The sequence below is a fragment of the Tenrec ecaudatus genome, chromosome X, assembly GCF_050624435.1.
Source record: "Tenrec ecaudatus isolate mTenEca1 chromosome X, mTenEca1.hap1, whole genome shotgun sequence".
Taxonomy (NCBI): domain Eukaryota; kingdom Metazoa; phylum Chordata; class Mammalia; order Afrosoricida; family Tenrecidae; genus Tenrec; species Tenrec ecaudatus.
In genome coordinates this window covers 135,703,855-135,722,144 of record NC_134548.1, presented here as the reverse complement: position 1 = coordinate 135,722,144, position 18,290 = coordinate 135,703,855, and the positions used below count along the sequence as shown (strand labels likewise).

The 18,290-nt window shown below is 38.8% G+C and overlaps 1 protein-coding gene across 2 annotated transcripts in view; it reads right to left on the bottom strand.

Moving 5' to 3' along the window:
• The window catches only part of GRIA3 (glutamate ionotropic receptor AMPA type subunit 3), a 389,236-nt gene that overhangs the window by 187,094 nt on the left and 183,852 nt on the right, over positions 1 to 18,290 (bottom strand). For both annotated transcript variants that reach the window (XR_012781217.1, XM_075539616.1), the window contains exon 4: positions 9,136 to 9,323. Coding sequence is in view for 1 of the 2 variants with exons in the window: in XM_075539616.1 (XP_075395731.1) it covers positions 9,136 to 9,323 (188 nt within the window). In the remaining variant the exon portion in view is untranslated. The remainder of the gene's footprint in view (positions 1 to 9,135; positions 9,324 to 18,290) is intronic.

Here is an 18,290-nt window from a genome sequence, read left to right as displayed (position 1 = left end):
AAAGCTCACTGCCATTAGGCAGATCTGGCTGCGTGGGTTTCTGAGATTGGAACTCTGTATGGGAGTAGAAAGCTTCCTCTTTGTAATCTTCTCAATATGAGCACTTTCAGATATTTAACTAGAAGACAGTTGACTGATCTGTGTGGGAGAAATTTCCTTATAATTTTACAATGCCCATTGTAAAGACCTAATCCTATTTTTCTATTGAAAAATTACTTAAAATACTCTATTGTGATTATGAAGAACATTTACATAGCAAATTTAGGTCTGAATTAATACATTTTATACAGCTATTCAGTTACATTGGTAATACTTTTTGCAGTGTTTCAATAGTCTCATTATTTCCATTCTGTTTTTTGTTTCCATTTATCTAGTTTACTTGTACCTCTATGATTTCTCATATTAGATGATTGTTTAGAGGAGCACAGTACTCATGGGTGATATTATATATTTTATTAGCCACACTGTATTTTGGCTGATATGTGGCTAATGGGAGTGGTTTGAGTTCCAAGTTTATAGAATATCTCAGGGCGATAATCTTGGGGAGTCAACTAGTCTCTACTGGGCAAGGAAATCTGGCCATTTTTAAGAATTTGAGTTTTGTTCTACATTTCACCCTTATTCTACCTAGGACTATTGTGTCCCTGGTTAGAATGGTTGGTAGTGGTATCCAGGCACCATTTAGTTTCTTTGTTTTCAAGATAGGCGAGGCCACGGTCCTGTAGACCATTAGTCCTGTAGTGTATTCTCTTCTTTAAGTCTTTTGTTTACTTCTTTATCTTTTGCTCCAGATGCATAGAGACCACTAGTTATATCTTAGATGGCTACTGACACGATCCAAATGCTACCCATTCAAGTAGGAACTTTATGAGCTATGTTTTACCAAATGACCTTGTTGTCCATCAAGACTATAGGCTTTAGCCTTCATACTCAGTAACCCCATCCTTTGAGGTATCCATAACTATATCCTCTAAGTGATATATATATATATATATATATATATATATATATATATATATATATATACCAACCTGTTTATGCGTTTGTCTCTAGAAACACATATCCATTTGTACCTGTATTGTTATTTATGTTTACTTATACATAAACATCTACCTGCATAACCACACACAGAATTTGATTGTTATTACTACTGTTATGACTTTTATCAAACTTATCTCTTAGTTTTGAGTACTTTTCACACCATTTTGTTCTGGTTGTGTCTACTATCTAGATAGTGATTTGTCCTTCCTCTCCTCATCTCTGGTAACTACCAAAGAAAGTTGCTTTCTATATGGACACCTATACCCATTTAAAAAAAAAACAATAGTGAGATCATATCAAATTTGTCCTTCTGTGATTGACTTAAAGTTCACCCTAGATAATGACTCCAGGTTCATCCATGTTACAGTCCATTTTGAGAACTTATTGTTATTCCCTATGCCTGCATGGCATTCCACTGTGTGTTTGTATCACAGATTGTTTATTCATTTCTCTGTTGATGGGATGTTAGGATTTTTTTTGGTATTTTTGCCATTGTAAATAATACTATGAGCATAGGTCTGCACGTTTGTTTGTGTCATGAGTTTTAGTTCTCTAAATTATATACCTAGAGGTTGTATTGCTAGATAGGGTGCTTCTACTTTTCATTTTTTTCAGGACATGCTATACAATTTTCCATAATGATTGAATATGAATTACCTCTTCAATATGTAGTTATTTTTTAGGAAACAATCATTCACTCCCACAGCTCCCATTGTCTGCAGCCCTTATTTCCCTTACATGGATATTCTCTATGAGATCCAGGTAAGTAACGCCTGTCAAATGCCTCACTTGTTGGGTTTGAAGATGCTAACTGACTTTTCTGTAGCTCAGTATTGGCTTCAAGGTAGATCTGTCGCAGCTGCATGCTCCTGTTCAGGGCTCAGCCTAACACACAATTGAATCTGACCTTTGGGCCATGAATACCAGGCTTTCCCTGAGGTTAGCCCTACTGCCTGTGGGCTGGCAAGTTTGCTAGAGTAGGGAAGGGCAGTGTGTAAGCTGATTACAGGGTTCCTGCATGATAAGTGGACCCACTTGAACCTGAGATAGTGTATACCTGTCAAGTTGTCCAAGAAATCATGTGCTGTAAGTCTACTTCCATCACATATTCTACTTTTATGATTCGGAGTTGTTGGGAAATTCTACCTGCCTTCCCAATCTCCACCATTCAAGTAGTGTAAAGGGAGATGATACAGCTAACTGGGAAACTGACCTACCAGGATCCTCCACTTGGAGTGATTTGGGGGAGTCAGTTTTGCTTCCTATGGCAGAGCTGTTATTTTATCCCCCATGGTCCCTAACATTGTCTCTCTTTCAATCTTATGCTTACGTGCTCTGGTCTGTGGAACCCAAGTGGCTTAGGTGTTCATCTCCACTTTTTTCCTGATGATCAACCAGTTACTAAATTAAAAAAAAATTTGCAAGACCAACAGGCAAAAAGATACTCTGTGTGTTTCAATGTTTGTGTATGAGGAACCCTTTAAAACAAGGAGCTCAAGGCAGGGGTCCTCTCAACTATGTCTACAAAGTGATACTGGGTGAGAGGGAGGAAATACCCTTTGGAACACACTTGCTCAAGTCTAGTGGTCCAGAAGAGCTAAGCTGCACCACTAAAAATATAATCTTTGGGCATTTTTTTGCTTTCCCAGAACCAGCCCTATGCTTGGTTTTGTGGGTGTTAATGGAGGGAAAAAAGCAATATACCTACCAGCTATACATAGCATGGAAAGGACGAAATAGGCATGACCTAGTCTAAGTATGCCAATATAAGTTTTTTTTTTTACCTGATGAGAAATCCATGCAGATGGGAATGCTAGTTGTACATTCATGTCACCCTAAAAAGTACCCCTCACAATTTATTCCAATTTTTGTGGGGCCCATTCCATAGTTAGTTTTCCACTGTGAGTAAATGAACCTGTTTGTCATAAATGAGCTCTTCACCAAAGGATAGGTTTACAGGGTATGTTTTCAATTCCATGTGTTAATGGGATATGTCTCCTCATCAAGTGGAGAAAATATCTGTGAAATGGTTGCTGCATAAACAAAGCTGCTCCTGAATGCAAACTGATGCTTCTCACTTATACTCAGTTGAATATACTCCCACTGAGAAACTCAGTCAGATGCAAGGCTGATTAGTGCGGCGATTAACAGAATAGGACCCATAGTCATATCCTCTGGGTTTGACCATTCTGGCTCCACCAACTACTAGCTATATGACCCTCTATAGGTCTCAGTTTTCTTATCAGAAAAAATGGGGATAATATTCTCATCAACCTTATAGGACTAAAATGAGGATTAGTTCATTTTACACACACACATAAGGCAGCTTCAAAAGTCTGTGGGAAAAACGATTGCTGTTAAATCCCAATTTTCCACAGACTTTAAAAAGTGCCCTTGTATATATAAATACATACCTAAACTAGCTGCTGTAGACTCAGTTCCGACTCATGCTCACTCCATATTCCTCAGAGTGGAACTGTACTACTCTGTTTTTGTTTGCTTTGAGCTTTTGATTGTGAAGTGAGTGAAGGTTTACAGACCAGTTTTCTGCTCAACAATTCATGCACATTTTGTTTAATCTCATTAATTACAATCTCCTTAATGTAATAATATCATGGATTGATCCCATCTCCTTCTTATGTGTCCTGTTTCCACTCCTCCTCCTTTCCTAACCTTTCCAACTTTTGTCTTTGGGTAAATGCTGTCCTCTTGATCTTAAACAGTTGATTATTCTAAGGTGTGCCTACTGTACTAGTGCAATTTACCCCTTATACACCTGCCTGTTAATTAGATAAAAATTGAGCTATGGGGTGGTGGTGGGGGGTGAGTTCATTTCTATACAAGAGGAGTGACTAATCTCAGGGATCCCACTAGTCTCTATCTAACATGTAAGCCTGGTGTTTCTTATCATTTAAAATTTGGTGCCACATTTCTTTATCCATGGCCTTCTAATGTGATCTCTATCAGAGTAGTTTATAGTGGAAACTGGGTGCCATCTATTTCTTTGGTCTCAGAGACTTAGACGCAGATGTTTATGTGGTATACTAGCTTATTGGACTAATTTTACCATGCATCTTAGATTTTCATCATTCTTCTTTTCTCTGGATGGGGGAGAGACCAATAAGTTGCACTGTAAAGGGACAATAACAAGACCCCGTGAGTTACTTCTCAAAGTAGGATGTAAAGCATTTTCTTTGTGGATTATGTTAAGCCAATTGACTGTGGCGTTCCATGAGAGTGATGCCATTGAGTTTTCAATGACTGTGACCTTTTGGAAGTAGGTCATTAGACCTTTCTCCTGAGGCACTCCTGGTTGGATTCACATGGCTAACCTTTAGGTGAGTAGTAGAACACTTAACCATTTGTACCACTCATGGAAGTCCGTGAGCTATACAAATACACACATACCAACAACTGCTTACAATAGTATCTGAAACATAGTAACTAATGTCCAGATAGCACACATAGCTCAAAGTTTTAGTGCCGTTAATTATTTAAGTGATGTTGAAAAATCTAGTCAATTCTTAAATAATCCTGGTAACACTTGTTCCTCTAAAACATAAAAAAGGGAAGATATTCTAACATCTTTAACTCATATTAGTAAGGCCTAAACATAATGAAAGTATTAGACTTTAATTTCATGGCCTTAGATTGAACTGGTATCTGAAAAGAGCCATAATGGGGATCTTATTCTTGAGCAACAGTTCTTAACTAATTTTCCTAAGCTATGGATACAAGTTTTGCACAAGTGCCAAGCACTAAGCCAAGTTTTCCCACATATCTTATTTGATTCTCACAAAACCCATGAAAAGTTATTAGAAAAGTCTTCTAAGATGAGAAAAATTGAGATACAAAGACGTTAAATCACTTTACCTGGTGAATTAAAGGAACTCAGTTTGAAATCATGTCTATTTGATTTCCCAAAGATACTTGTTTAACTATATAACAAATCAAATATTCAAAAGAGGAGTGGTACCAACCCAAACTGTTTTAAGAACTATCAAGTCACCTAAATAAACCATGAAAGTGAGGACTAGGACCAAGGGGAGCATCCTAGAGGAGAGGACCACTTGCAGCTTAGTGGAAGTTGAGACAAGAAGCAGGTGCACATGCCTAGCGGTGGCTAGTGGCTACAATTGCTAGACATATTTTGGAGCAAGCACCATCTCCTTTGGGTTACAGTCTAGTATTTTAGAAAGACCTCTAATATTGTAGATCTTCTTTGAATTATTATCTTTTAGAAATGTGACTTAATAACTTGAGTGTTTCCTTTTTTAAACTACTGTCTTTGAGTTGACCAAGTTTCCTTATATGAACAGAATCTCAGGAATTGACCTGCTTTAAGACTCCGACCTTCAGACAATGTGACTTTAGCCTTGAATAGCTCTAGAATAAATCATGTATCCTATTAATTTTTCTAGGTAACACACTGAAGCACATTGGTTTGGAATTCACTAAGTTAGCAAATGTTATATAAATTGGGCAGGAACTATGCTGAGACTTACTTTTGAATTGTCTATGGAAAAATAAAAACATGGGAAAGACTGATGAGGAATGTTTAAATATTTTAAAAGAGAATTACTCTTGAAATAGTGGATAGGCAAATTATTAGACATCCTTTCTATTCATTAGAGGTCTCGTATGTTGTTGCACGATGCCATCAAACTGATTTTGACTCACAGGGACTCTGTATGACAGAGCAGAACTGTCCCATAGGATTTTCTGGGCTGTAATATTTTGAGAAGAGATTACTAAGTCTTTCTCCTTCAGAGCTGCTGTTAGGTTCAGCTAGCCTTTAAATGAATCTAGCGCTAACTCTTATGCAACCTACGAGTCTTCTTTTTATAAGTGTCTATATTTGTCAATACAGAGGATTAACTTGCAACATTTGTATACTCTTGAGAACAATGGTAGAAATATTTTAGATTGACCTGTCCAATAATTCGGAATGCCCCACCTTTACATACCATGAACTGGTGAGATTTTACTTTCTTCCAGCTTCCTCTCTCCTTTACAAGTCCCTTCCAGTGCTGACTGTCTCTCAAGTCTAGGTAAGCTCATTTGCTCTGGCACTGTCCTTAGCCATGTAGAACAGTTGGTCAGTGCCCTCTTTATGATAACTCTTGATGCTTGAGTCTGGTGATTAAATCGCCTCTTGGCTCTCTTTCACTAGGCTAACCAGCCTCAACTCATTTAGCCTTTCCTCATAGGCCCTATTTCTAATGCTTTAATCATTTTTCTCTGCCCTTCTCTGAATCTTCTCCAATTGCTTTGCAATTGTTTTAAGATTATGCCTGATAAGCAGGCCAAACCTAGGGAGTGGCATTGGCTGAATATTTATTTAATGAATGACTTGCAAATTAAGGAGAGTGGTAAAGTGTAGTGTAATCAGCACTGAGTTTAGTGTGGGTTCCGCTATTTACTAGCTTTGAGCAGAGGGCCACCGTTGGATATGTTACTTAAGTATCTCCGAGTCTCATTTCATTGTCTGTAAACGATGGGGATAAACGCATCTCCCGGACTGCCTCCCCTATAAGGAACATCAAATGAAATAATCCACGCGAACATTTGGCAGCAACAAAGCACTATGCAAACAGTATATGTCAGGTATTTTTCTAAGTGCTTTGAAAACTTTAACTCTTGAAGGTAAAGTGATTATTCCAATTGTACAATGAGGAAATGGAAGCAGAGAGAGATCAAGTAACTGGCCCCAGATCACACAACTTGAGATATAATCTATGCTAAAATGCTTCAGAATTCATGTTCTGAAAGCTAGCTATTCTGCCTTTCTAAATAAATATTAAGATCCATATTTTGAACTCTGAGTCAGAATCAATTTAATGGCAGTAGGACCTTGCAAAGAAGGCCACAGGTATATGCTACTGTGATGGAGGATCTATTCAGCCATAGGCAGATAACTCTATTAGTGACAACCTGTTTATAGTTTCACACATATATTGGTAATTGAATCAGGCAGCTATCCACCAGCAGAAATATCCTCATGAGCATAATATGCACATATAGGAATTCTGACAGGAGATGAGAGAATGGAACAAAACTTTCAAATAATGATAGTTTGGTTTTCCTGTAAGTGTGTAATAATAATGAATTTTTTCCTGTGACATTCTATGCCTTCAGAGAAATTATGCCAGCACTGTGAGTTAAGCAAAACAAACTTTATTATTCCTACTCTACAGATGAGAAAACTGAGGAACACAGAGTTTATGTGCCCTAAGATCTCACAGTGTTATTCGGGTTCAGCGCTCCACCTCTTGTTTGTTTTATTACATCATGCAGAACAATCCTAGACCCCAGGATAAGATCCTATAAAATCAAAAAGACTTAATAGAATGCAAGACATTCAAGAAATAAAAGTCACTAATAGAAAAGAAGGAAAACAATGTATGACAAGGAGGATGTTCCTTTGCTTTGGGCTATTAAGTAGGTCACCCATTAAAAGGCTATTTTGGTAGAAAATTTTAGAGGGCATATAGTCCATGCACCAACATCACTGACCTGATTCTTCACTTTCAAGATCTAAGAAAATCAGTGTGTGTGTGTGTGTGCGTGCGTGCGTGTCGAGGGGATGGGGAGTAGCTCAAGAGAATGTTAGTTGAGAAGTTTGATGTAACCAGGCTAGTGCTCTAGATTTTCTGTGTGACACGATTCACTAGAGGAGATGCTGTTCTTACCAAGGAAACAGCTTTGTATGTGTCTTTATGATGCTGTCAGCAATTTCTCTCTTTTTTTCCTTTCTCCTCATTTTTAGAAAAATTCGCTTCTTGTAGTAGTAGATGGAGGCTTATCTGACAAATTGTTAATATTTAATTTTGTATAAAACAGCTCTCTCAGGGAATGGATCTTATTATCACTGTAATCTCGGAGGCTATCTTGACTCCCAGGCACACTAGGATCAAACAAGAAAGGAAATATTTCCCTTGCATTTTTATTTATGGTAGGACAGATACTTTGTTATTAACTAGAATACTGAGACTTCTAAGGAAAATAATAAACTTGCACCCCATGTCAGTTTGACTCTTTATCCCAAATAAAATATCTATCTGGCTTAGGGGGAAACATTTCTTATATTTTTTGTGTGTTAACTGTAAATATCCAAGTTTAAGAATAAATATATTTTCCCCATTAAATCATATTTTCTCCTCTTAGCCTGTCTTTATCACTCACCCCTCCATACCATCTTAAAAATATGTTTTTAAAGTACAGAGACATACACAGCTCACTTTCTCTCTTTCTCCACCTTCTTTGGAAAGATCAAGGGGTAGTGAGTATTCTGGCAACTAGACTGCTCAAACGAAACCCCTGCCTCTCTGTCCTAAAATATTGCCCATTCCTGATGGGAGGAAGGTTTGGTGAGAAGAGGAGGATTACTTTGAAATAGATTTTAATGAAACATAACTGTGGAGGAGTGTGTTTATCTGATAAAAACCCCAAATCCATTGCTATTGAGTAAATTATGACTCACAGAAACGCTATATAGGGTTTCTGAGGTGTAAATCTTCATGAGAGTAGATAGCTTCACCTTTTTCCTGTGAATAGGCTGGTGGATTTGAACCACTGACCTTGCGGTTAGCAGCCCAAAGCTTCCCAAGCAGTGACACCAGGGATCCTTATCTGATCAACTCCAAACCCAAACCCACAGTCATTAAGTTGATTCTGACTCATAAAAACCTTATTGGACAGAGTAAAACTGCGTCCTAGGATTTCCAAGACTGAACATTTATGGGAGCAGTCAGCCTCATCTTTCCGTCAATCAACTGGTGGGTTAGAACTGCTGACCATTTGGTTAGCAGCTCAAAGCATAACCCACTATGTTACCAGAGTTCTCTCCCTTTCTTTATATGGCAAGTAGTATTAATTGCAGAGCTTTCCAGATGAATCATATTATGCAATTTTCATGAGTTTAGTTCATACCCATAACCCCTCAGCCACGGGGGAGGAAATAAGGATTAGAGACTATCAAAAGCTGTTGACATGCTTAGTCTGTTGGCTACTTAATTTATTAGCAGATATGGGAACTGCTTTGGGTTGATGATTTAACATGTTGGTTAGGTGGAGAATAAATATCCAATGTACCTGCTCCAAAATAGTGTTAATCCTTTCGACCTCGCAGTCAATCAAATATCGCTTTTCCTGTCTCCTGTCCATTTCTTCAATGATGCGCCGGAATTCCTGGATGTCCTTTATGTTTCCCACAGACCGTGCTGTCACTTGCCAGTTGTTTTGCACGGCTGCTTCCATAATCGCTTGGAGGATGGAAAATCCTAAAGGAAGGAAAAACGGCTTCAATGATCATTTTTCTTTAAAACAAGCTAACACAACACACTTCTGTAGTTCAAAACAGTTTTCATTCACTATACCTTGAGTCCCTTCGAACTGTATTCATTGTAGAGAGCAGGCTTATGTACATATATGACCTTAGTCTTGAACTTACCAGACAATTGGCACCTTTAGTCTTAAAGGAAATATGATTCTATAACTGGTGTTATACAGACTAGGTCTGTATCAAGCCTTCGTTTAATCAGTAAGAACTGAATGACAGTATCTAATTGTTTTTATTGCCATCTCTATTATAGTATTTATGGAATAAATGTTCTAAGATTCTTTCTTATATTTGGACATTGTCTTTTCTGTTACTTGTGAAGCTCATTTGTAAGTTCAAACTCAACTCTATGTAAGTTGTTCATCTTACATATAAACAGTCTTCAGAATTAGTTGAGATAGAAACTCATTGTATTATGGCTGATCCTTACATAGCTATGAATATCCAATGAGGTAAATAATGTCTCCCAACTAAATTAACTCTAAGAAAACATGACAAAAATCTTTATTAAATATATCATATTTACCCCCTTGATCCTTATTTACTGCTGCCACCCTGTATCTGTGCTGTAGGGGAGGGAACTGATCTGTTGCTGGGAGTTATAGATAACCTTCTGAGAGGGGATGAGAAACTGGGAACAGATGAATATCTGAAAGAGTAATTCACAAAAATAGGCTAGGGTTTTCTATGTACTGGTCTTTTTGAGTATTCATGTGACTAATATGATATGATATTCATCAAATCTCTCTCTCTCTCTACACACACACACACACACACACACACACACACACACACACACTTCTGATTCAAGGCAACCCTGCGAGTTCAAGTGCAGAACTTCTCCGTTGGGTTCTATTGTCTGTATTTTTCAGGAGGCAGACCCCTGTGCTTTCTTCTTCAGTGAGTAAGCTCTAATCATCAAGTATTGACATGCTTTTTGATGTCATCAGAAGTAACTCTATTTCCATAAATTTAAAATTGTTTATATTTAGATAATAACCAAGGACCCAACTCTTCTGTGAGTTCACTGCACCGTGCTGGCTTCCACGTTGCTGTGATGCTGGAATCCACGCAAATGAAATTTCAAGTGTCAGCAGAGTCACTCATGATGGACAGGCTTCGGCAGAGTTGCCAAAGAAAGACAGACTAGGAAGAAGTATTTGTAGATCTACTTCTGCAAACATTGACCAGCGATAACCTCCTGAAGAGCAGCTGAACTTGCCAGACACAGTGCCAGACGATGAGAACGTCAGGTTGGAAGGCACTCAGAATATGATTGGAGAAGAGCTGCCAGATCAAACAAGTTTACTCTAATCACATCAAATTAGCAAAGTTCTTGAGACCTTCATTTGCTGACGTGGCATGGCACAAATTAAGAAGAAACAGCTGCAAACAACCCTTGAATGGGGAATGTATCAAGGATGAATCCAGGAAAAATGGAAGCTCTCAAAAAATGGAAAAAGATTGGAAAGGGGGAACTGATTACAGGGCTCTACATATAAACTTCTCCCTGGGGGACGGACAACAGAAAAGCGGGTGAAGGGAAATGTCAAACAGTGTAAGACATGGCAAAATAATAATTTATAAATTATCAAGGGTTCATGAGGGAGAGGGAGTAGTGAGGCAGGGGGAAAAATGAGGAGCTGATGCCAGGGCCTTAAGTGGAGAGCAAATGTGCTGAGAATGATGGGGTAAATGAATGTACAAATGTGCTTTACACACTTGATGTTTGTATGGATTGTGATAAGAGTTGTATGAGCCCCAACAAAATGATTAAAAAAATGGAAAGAGATGCTGGAAGGAGACTGATGAGCTACAATGGACTAATATTGGCTGTGTTGAGTCAAAAAGTCATGTGGTCTACTATGCCAGGACTGGCAAAAAACCATTTTCAGATCTATTCTGCAACAATGGCATTTAGTCATCTTTCAGGTGTGGAAAAGAACTCACCCCTATGGTGAAACAATAGACAGCATCAAGAAGGGGAACCTTAACACTAGTGAGGTACACACTGCTTAGAATAATCCACCATTGGAGATAAAGAGGCAGCATTTATCCAAGGACAAAGTTCAGAAGGGTAAGGAAAGAAGGCGGAATGGAGGTGGGAAGCTCTGGGAAGAAGTGGAATAAGTACATTGTGAGGATTGCGATGAGTAGCATGAAACAAAGTGGGTATGGATTGTTGAGTGGGAAATTTAGCTGCTCTGAAAACCTTTACCCAATTCACAATCTAAAAAAATCTAAAAAAAAATCTATCCTGAAGTATAGTGTTGTCAGTGATATCATAGTATTTACATTTCTACAAGGAAGACTAGTTAATATGACCATTATTCAAATTCACCCACCAAACACTAATGCCAAAGATGAGGGAATTGAAGATTTTTATCTATTTCTGAAGTTGAAAATTGATCAAACCTGTATGACATTTCTCAAACTGAAAAACCTAAGAAAAAATTCAAGCCTTGGAAGGAACACACAGTCACTGTGCCAATAAGAATTGGCAAATATTGAAGTATTTTAGAAGGGAGCATATGATCAAGAAATGGTGGATGATGTCGAAGGAAGAAGTCTGAATTTCATTGCGGAAAAACACTGATGAAAAAATGATCCAGGAATGGATAGACTACGAAGTGAGATATTTCATCAATTCTCTACAACACTGAAAATGCTCATTCATCTATACTCAGAAGCTTGAAAGACATCTGGCCATTCCAATAGAAGAGATCCATGTTTATGACCAACTCAAAGGAAGGTGATACAAAAGAATGTGGAAATTATCAAACAAAAGCACTATCATCACACATAAATTTTTGTTAAAAATAATTTTAAAGTATCAGAAATTTAAACTGGAGACAGAAGAGGATGTGGAATGAGAGATACCATTGCCAATATCAGCTGGTGCTTGGTTAAAACAGAGGATACCAGAAAGATATTTACCCGTGTTTTATTTACTATGAAAAGACGTTCAACTCTTCATCATAACAAATTATAGAACTTGCACATAGACCAGGAGGTGGCTGTTGGAATAGAACAAGTGTTTAAAAAAATTAAGAAAAGTGTACATCCAGATTGTATCCTTTCACCATACTTATTCACTGGGTACCAAGAGCAAAGAAACTAAGAATCTAGTTTATATGAAGAAAAATGTAGCATCAACATTGGAGGAAGACTCATTAACAATCTTTGATAAATATAAGACACACTCTTGCTTGTTGAAAGTGAGAAACACTTGAAGCACTTACTGAAAAAGATAAAAAAAATTTAAAAAACCTTCAGCCTTCAGTATGGATTACACCTCAACATAAAGAAAACAAAAAAACCCAATAGATAACATCTTGATTGTGGTAGTGATATAATTTGTTGTCAATTTGAGAGAATTAGGAGTGAAGGGGTGGAGTTTACCTGTCAATCAGGTTATAGTCAATGAGGCCTCTGTGAGGGCATGGTCTTCTGAGGATTCTGGGAACTCTGGAGGTTGGAAACATACATACTCCCTCTGCTCACTCCCTTGGTCACTCTCAACTGACAAAGCTCACTGCCTGTGAGACATTTCTGAGGAGAAGCCACATGAAGCTACCCTGAGACATTCAGAGTTTCGGAGCTGCCAGTGCTGTGATGCTTACAATGCCACTGGATCCACATGACTTCCCACACTGGCCTGTGATCTTCCAGCATTTGACTTCACTGCTTGTGTTTGAGTCTGAAGAGGACTTTATAGATTGATGTTGGGCATATGGGCTAATATTGGACTTATGGACTTGATCTGGACTGGGCTGGTGTGTTTTCTCAATATTCAATTGTTCTTGTATTTAAATAAACCTTTTTCTTATACACATATGAGTGTTTGTGAGTTTGTTTCCCTAGTCTACTCAGAATAACACATTGATAAGTGGAGAAATATTGAAGCTGTCAAGGATTTCATTTCATTTGGATCCATCAAGTAATGACCATGAGAACCAAACCGACCAAACAACCAACTCCCTGTCATTGAGTCAATGCTGACTTATGGTAGCCCTATAGGGCAGGATGAAACTGTCCCTGTGGAATCCTAAGACTAACTGGTCATGGGAGTAGAGAGACTCATCTTTCTCCTGAGGGGCAGCTGGAGGTTTTGAACTGCCGACCTTGGGGATTGTAGCCCACAGCATAACTTCTAAGCCACCAGGGTTCCACTATGAGAATAGCAGCCAAGAAATCAAATGACATATTGGTAAAATCTATCATAAAAGTCCTATTTAAAATGTTGAGAAGTACACTCGATTCCAAGCCACGGTATTTGCAATTGTATGAAAAAAAATTGGACACTTACACTACATGCTTGAGTATAAGCCGACCCGAATATCAGCCGAGGCACCTAATTTTACCACAAAACGGCATAAAAATGTGCCGAAAAACTCAGCTTATCCATGAGTATATATGGTAACAAGGAACTGAACATGAATCAATGTATTTGAGTTATGGTGTTGGCAAACAACATTGAATATACCATAGACTTCTGGAAAAAGTAACAATCTGTCTTGGAAGAAGTACAGTCAGAATGCTCTTTAGAAGTAAGTAAAGATGGCAAGACTTCATACCATGTACTTTGGTCAGATTATTAGGAGGGACTAGTCCCTGGAGAAGGACACTATTTGTAGTAGAAGCCCAGCAAAAACGAAGAGGCACAAGGAGATAGATTGACACATTTTCTGTAACAATGATCTCAAACATAGCAAGTGCTACGATGACTGTAATGGGCAACAGTGTTTTGTTCTACTGTGCTCAGGGTTACTGTGAGTTGGTACCAACTTGACAACATCTAACAATACCAACCACCATGACTAATGGGAGCAGGTTATGGGGAAGCTTTGCAAAGACAACATTTGGAGGAGCAGAGAAAAGAGGAAGATCCTGTTGTCCTTTGAATACACTCTTGGTTCTGTGCTATCTTGGGCTCATCCTGTAGTGTAAGCACATTACAGTTGAGAATCTTCTTCACTGTACCATAAAAAATGGTATTGACATTTGGAGAGCACGCTTCAGGGAGATGGCAGCAGTGACTCAGCCGGTCATTATGACTCCTTTGTGTGCTGGGTGTATGCAGGAAGAAGATCACAAACGAGACCCAAGCACTTGGTAATTTCCAAATGAGGAATTTCAGCACAGGAGCTCAAAATTACAGATCAGAGTAAATTACCATTGCTTTAAATGCTAATTCTTACTCTTTTTTAAACCAACCACGCATATTTATTTCTGAGATTTACATTTTCATGTGGGTTGTCGATGTGCTCTCAGCTTCAGTGGGAGTTGAGGGTACATGGTGGGCCAAGGCATAGGCTGAAGAAAGGAACAGAGGAAGAAAGAGACTACAGCATTTGGAAATTTGTTCTACAGCAATGTACAATAAGGGCACATTAATTAGAATCTAATTATGGTAAGAATTTATGAAAATTCAGAAAGGACTGAGTTGATACTACTTATGAAGAAAGTATTGGCTGAATAATAATGGTAATGAAATTACACAGTAAATATTGCAGTAAACTTTGTTTTTAGGCAGTGGTTTTCAACCTTCCTAATGCCGTGATCATTTAATACAGTTCCTCTGTTGTGGTGACCCCCCCAACCATAAAATTATTTTTGATGCTACTTCATCACGGTAATTTTGTTACTGTTATGAATTGGGCAACCCCTGTGAAAGGGTCTTTCGAACCCCAAAGGGGATTGTGATCTACAGGTTGAGAACTGCTGTTTTAAGGTCTGGTATCAAAATATAAGTTTTCCACATGTTAAGTAAAAAAAAAAATCTACCTTTTCAGAAAAAAATCCACCTTCTAGTAACTTGTACTCATTAGTTCTCTTCTACTCTTTGGGTGGAACAGAATTGGGTGGTGACACAGAACCAGTGTACCTGTGATTCCTTTACCTGACACCTCCTACCACCTACAGACCTCTCTAAATGATTCTCTGCCTTTACCTTGAAGTTTCCCTTACAAACTTCAGATTCATCTCTCCAGGGATCAGTAGATCTAAACTCAAAGTAAATCAATGCAGAATCCTATGTGAAAAAGTAGTATTATATATATTTAAACATTGTAAATGTAAGTGGATAAATATCTTACATGCACGTGGAACACTATGGTACTCCTGGAAACAATAGTTCAATCTGTACATACTGACAAGCAAAGAAATCTGTGATCTATTGTTGCAAAGAAAATAGCAGGGTTGACAATGCAGATCTGTGGGTAGATGCTAAGAAAGACATGCAGGTTAAAGAGGTGGGAGGGGGAGCGTGGAATTACATCCACAAATTTATATAAGTTTGGCAGAGAATAGTTGTTTATGCGTATTTACTTTTGCTGCAAATTTATGAAAACTTCTTGGAGATAACAATACACAACGAGGGAATGAGTTGCTGGTTCTGGGAATCAAGGTCAACGTCTCAGGGGACATCAAGATCAAACGGCAAAACAGATCGCAAAGACAATGTTCTACATCCCAATTTTGTGAGCAGCTACTGGAGTTTCACCCAAAGCTCATAAGCAGCCATTTAATTTTCAATTATTGGACTCTCCCCCAAGAAGATTGATGAAAAGAGAGAGTGGAAACATAGTCCAATGAACTCATGGACCTAAGAAACATCGATTTTCATAACCCTGCTATTGCTACCAACAGCGCTGAAAAAAGATCCTATTAGTCTAACTCAGTGGTTCTTAACCTGTGGGTCATGACCCCTTTGGGGTCAAACAACCCTTTCATAGGGGTCACTGGATTCATAACAGTAGCAAAATGACAGTCATGAAGTAGCAACGAAAATAATTTTATGGTTGCCTGGTCACCACAACATGAAGAACTGTATTAAAGGGTCGTGGCATTAGGAAGGTTGAGAGCCACTGATCTAAATCCAAAGAAATGCATGGTATCAGAGCTTCATTTCTGAGCACCTGGATTGCAAAAGGCTATGAATGACAGTGGAAGTCCAATATCCATGTTCAGGTCCACACATGGATTAAGCCTCCAGTCAATCCCCTTTGACCATAGCCCAGATTCGAGACTAACTCTGGTATCAGGCAGAGAGCGTTGTCCAGTCAATTGCGGTAGATGTAGTCAGGCCTAAAGGTCATACCTTATCATTTGATCTCCTTTTGGACCCATTTTAAGGTTGATTTCATATTTTCTGCTTTTTTTTCAAGTGAAGTTTTTCTATGTTTTGTTGTCTGTCTTTTGTTTTTTTGTTGTTTCCTGTTTGTGTGCTATCTGATTTTCTTTATGTGACATCCAGGATAGGTGAATCTATAGAGACAGTAACTGGATTAATAGTTAGCCAGGGGAAAGGCAGGGGAGGCTTGAGGGGAGATGAGGAGCTAACAATGAGTATGAGAAGTAAATGGTCTGAAATGGATTGTAATTGCGATTGCACAACGCTTCTCAAAATGATGGAGCATTTAAATTGTATGATATGTGAAACATATGCCAATAAATCTGTATTTTAAAAAAGAATGTCCTGGATAGAGTGGGAAGAAAATGTAGAACAGGACTAAAAATAAAAAAGCCCTGGCTTGGAAACCCTCTGGTGGCAGTTCAACTTTGTCATGTGTGGGTAGGGATGGGGTAGGTGTGGGCAGGAATCTGTTGAGTTTGTTTTCTTTTTGGTTTATCTCCGAGGTGTCTCAAGTCCCTGGTGGCGCAAACAGTTAATGGGTTCTTTATTTGACTGCTAGCTGAAAGGTTGTAGGTTTGAATCCACCTAGAAGCACCTAGGCAAACAGGTTGATGATCTGCTTAAAAAAAAGGGGGGGACTTTGAAAAGCCCTGTCCATTCTCCTCAGATACAGATGGAGTTGCTATGAGTCACAGCCAATTCCAAGGCAACTGAAACACACACACATACACACACATCTGAGGTGTAGGTTTACTGAGAACTTTCCTTTCATTGTAATTTATTTATGTAATATTTGACTATTTTACCAAAAGCAAACATTTTTTGTAAGCACAGACACTGACACACACACACACACACACGCACACACACACACATACACACACACACACACACACACACACGAAGCAATAAAGAGGAAAACTGACTCATGCTGCCCGCTCCGAGCATAAGCTCCTGGAAGACATAGATGACAGACCAGTGCGCCCCTCTCTGCTTCCTGCTGACACAAACGAGAGGCCTCTTAACAAGTACTGACATTTTCCATCTTTTAAGACGTTTATTTGTTGAATCATTTGAATACATTACCTAATCAAAAATTAAATAGAGAACACACACTGAATTTTCTTTTAATGCGCTTGGGCCTGGGGTCTCCTGGTTTGTGTGATCACATTTTCCGAAGTCTGCAAGCCTGAACCATGGCTTCCTGCTGCTGCAGAGTTCCTGTGAGTCTGCTGGAGCGAGCACGGGGCTGGCTGTTTACAAGCCCTGAGGGTGGTGGGGGGAATGGTCATCTCAGTTCAGCACAAGTCAGTGAGCAACCTGAGAGAACCTTTTGTTTCCATACAGAATTTATTGTGCTTGGACCATTCTGCGTTGGAGCTGACCAAAGAGAGTAAATAGGAGCTTGAGGGGACAAAAGTGGGACTTGGAAGGCATTGAGGCTTGTAGGAGGCGAGGTATGGAACAAAGCCATGGCGCTGTATAAAGAAGCCTGCTGGTTCACAGCTGCAGAATTGTCCTCCGCTCTGTGTGAGCTTGAATGTGCCCAACCTGGCAACACGTGAAGCTGCTTTGAGTTGTGCCCAACACTCCGTCATTCTGATTCCAGACTGCACGTGCTGACCACCTTTTTCTCCTTCTTCATTTTGAAGAACAGTCGTTAAATTACCGAGGCCTCTAGGCAAGTGCTCGATTTCCATTTGCATTTGAACAAGATAAACTAGCAGCTTGCCCAGAGAGAAGGGGCAAAGCAATTAAGGAAGAACTGAA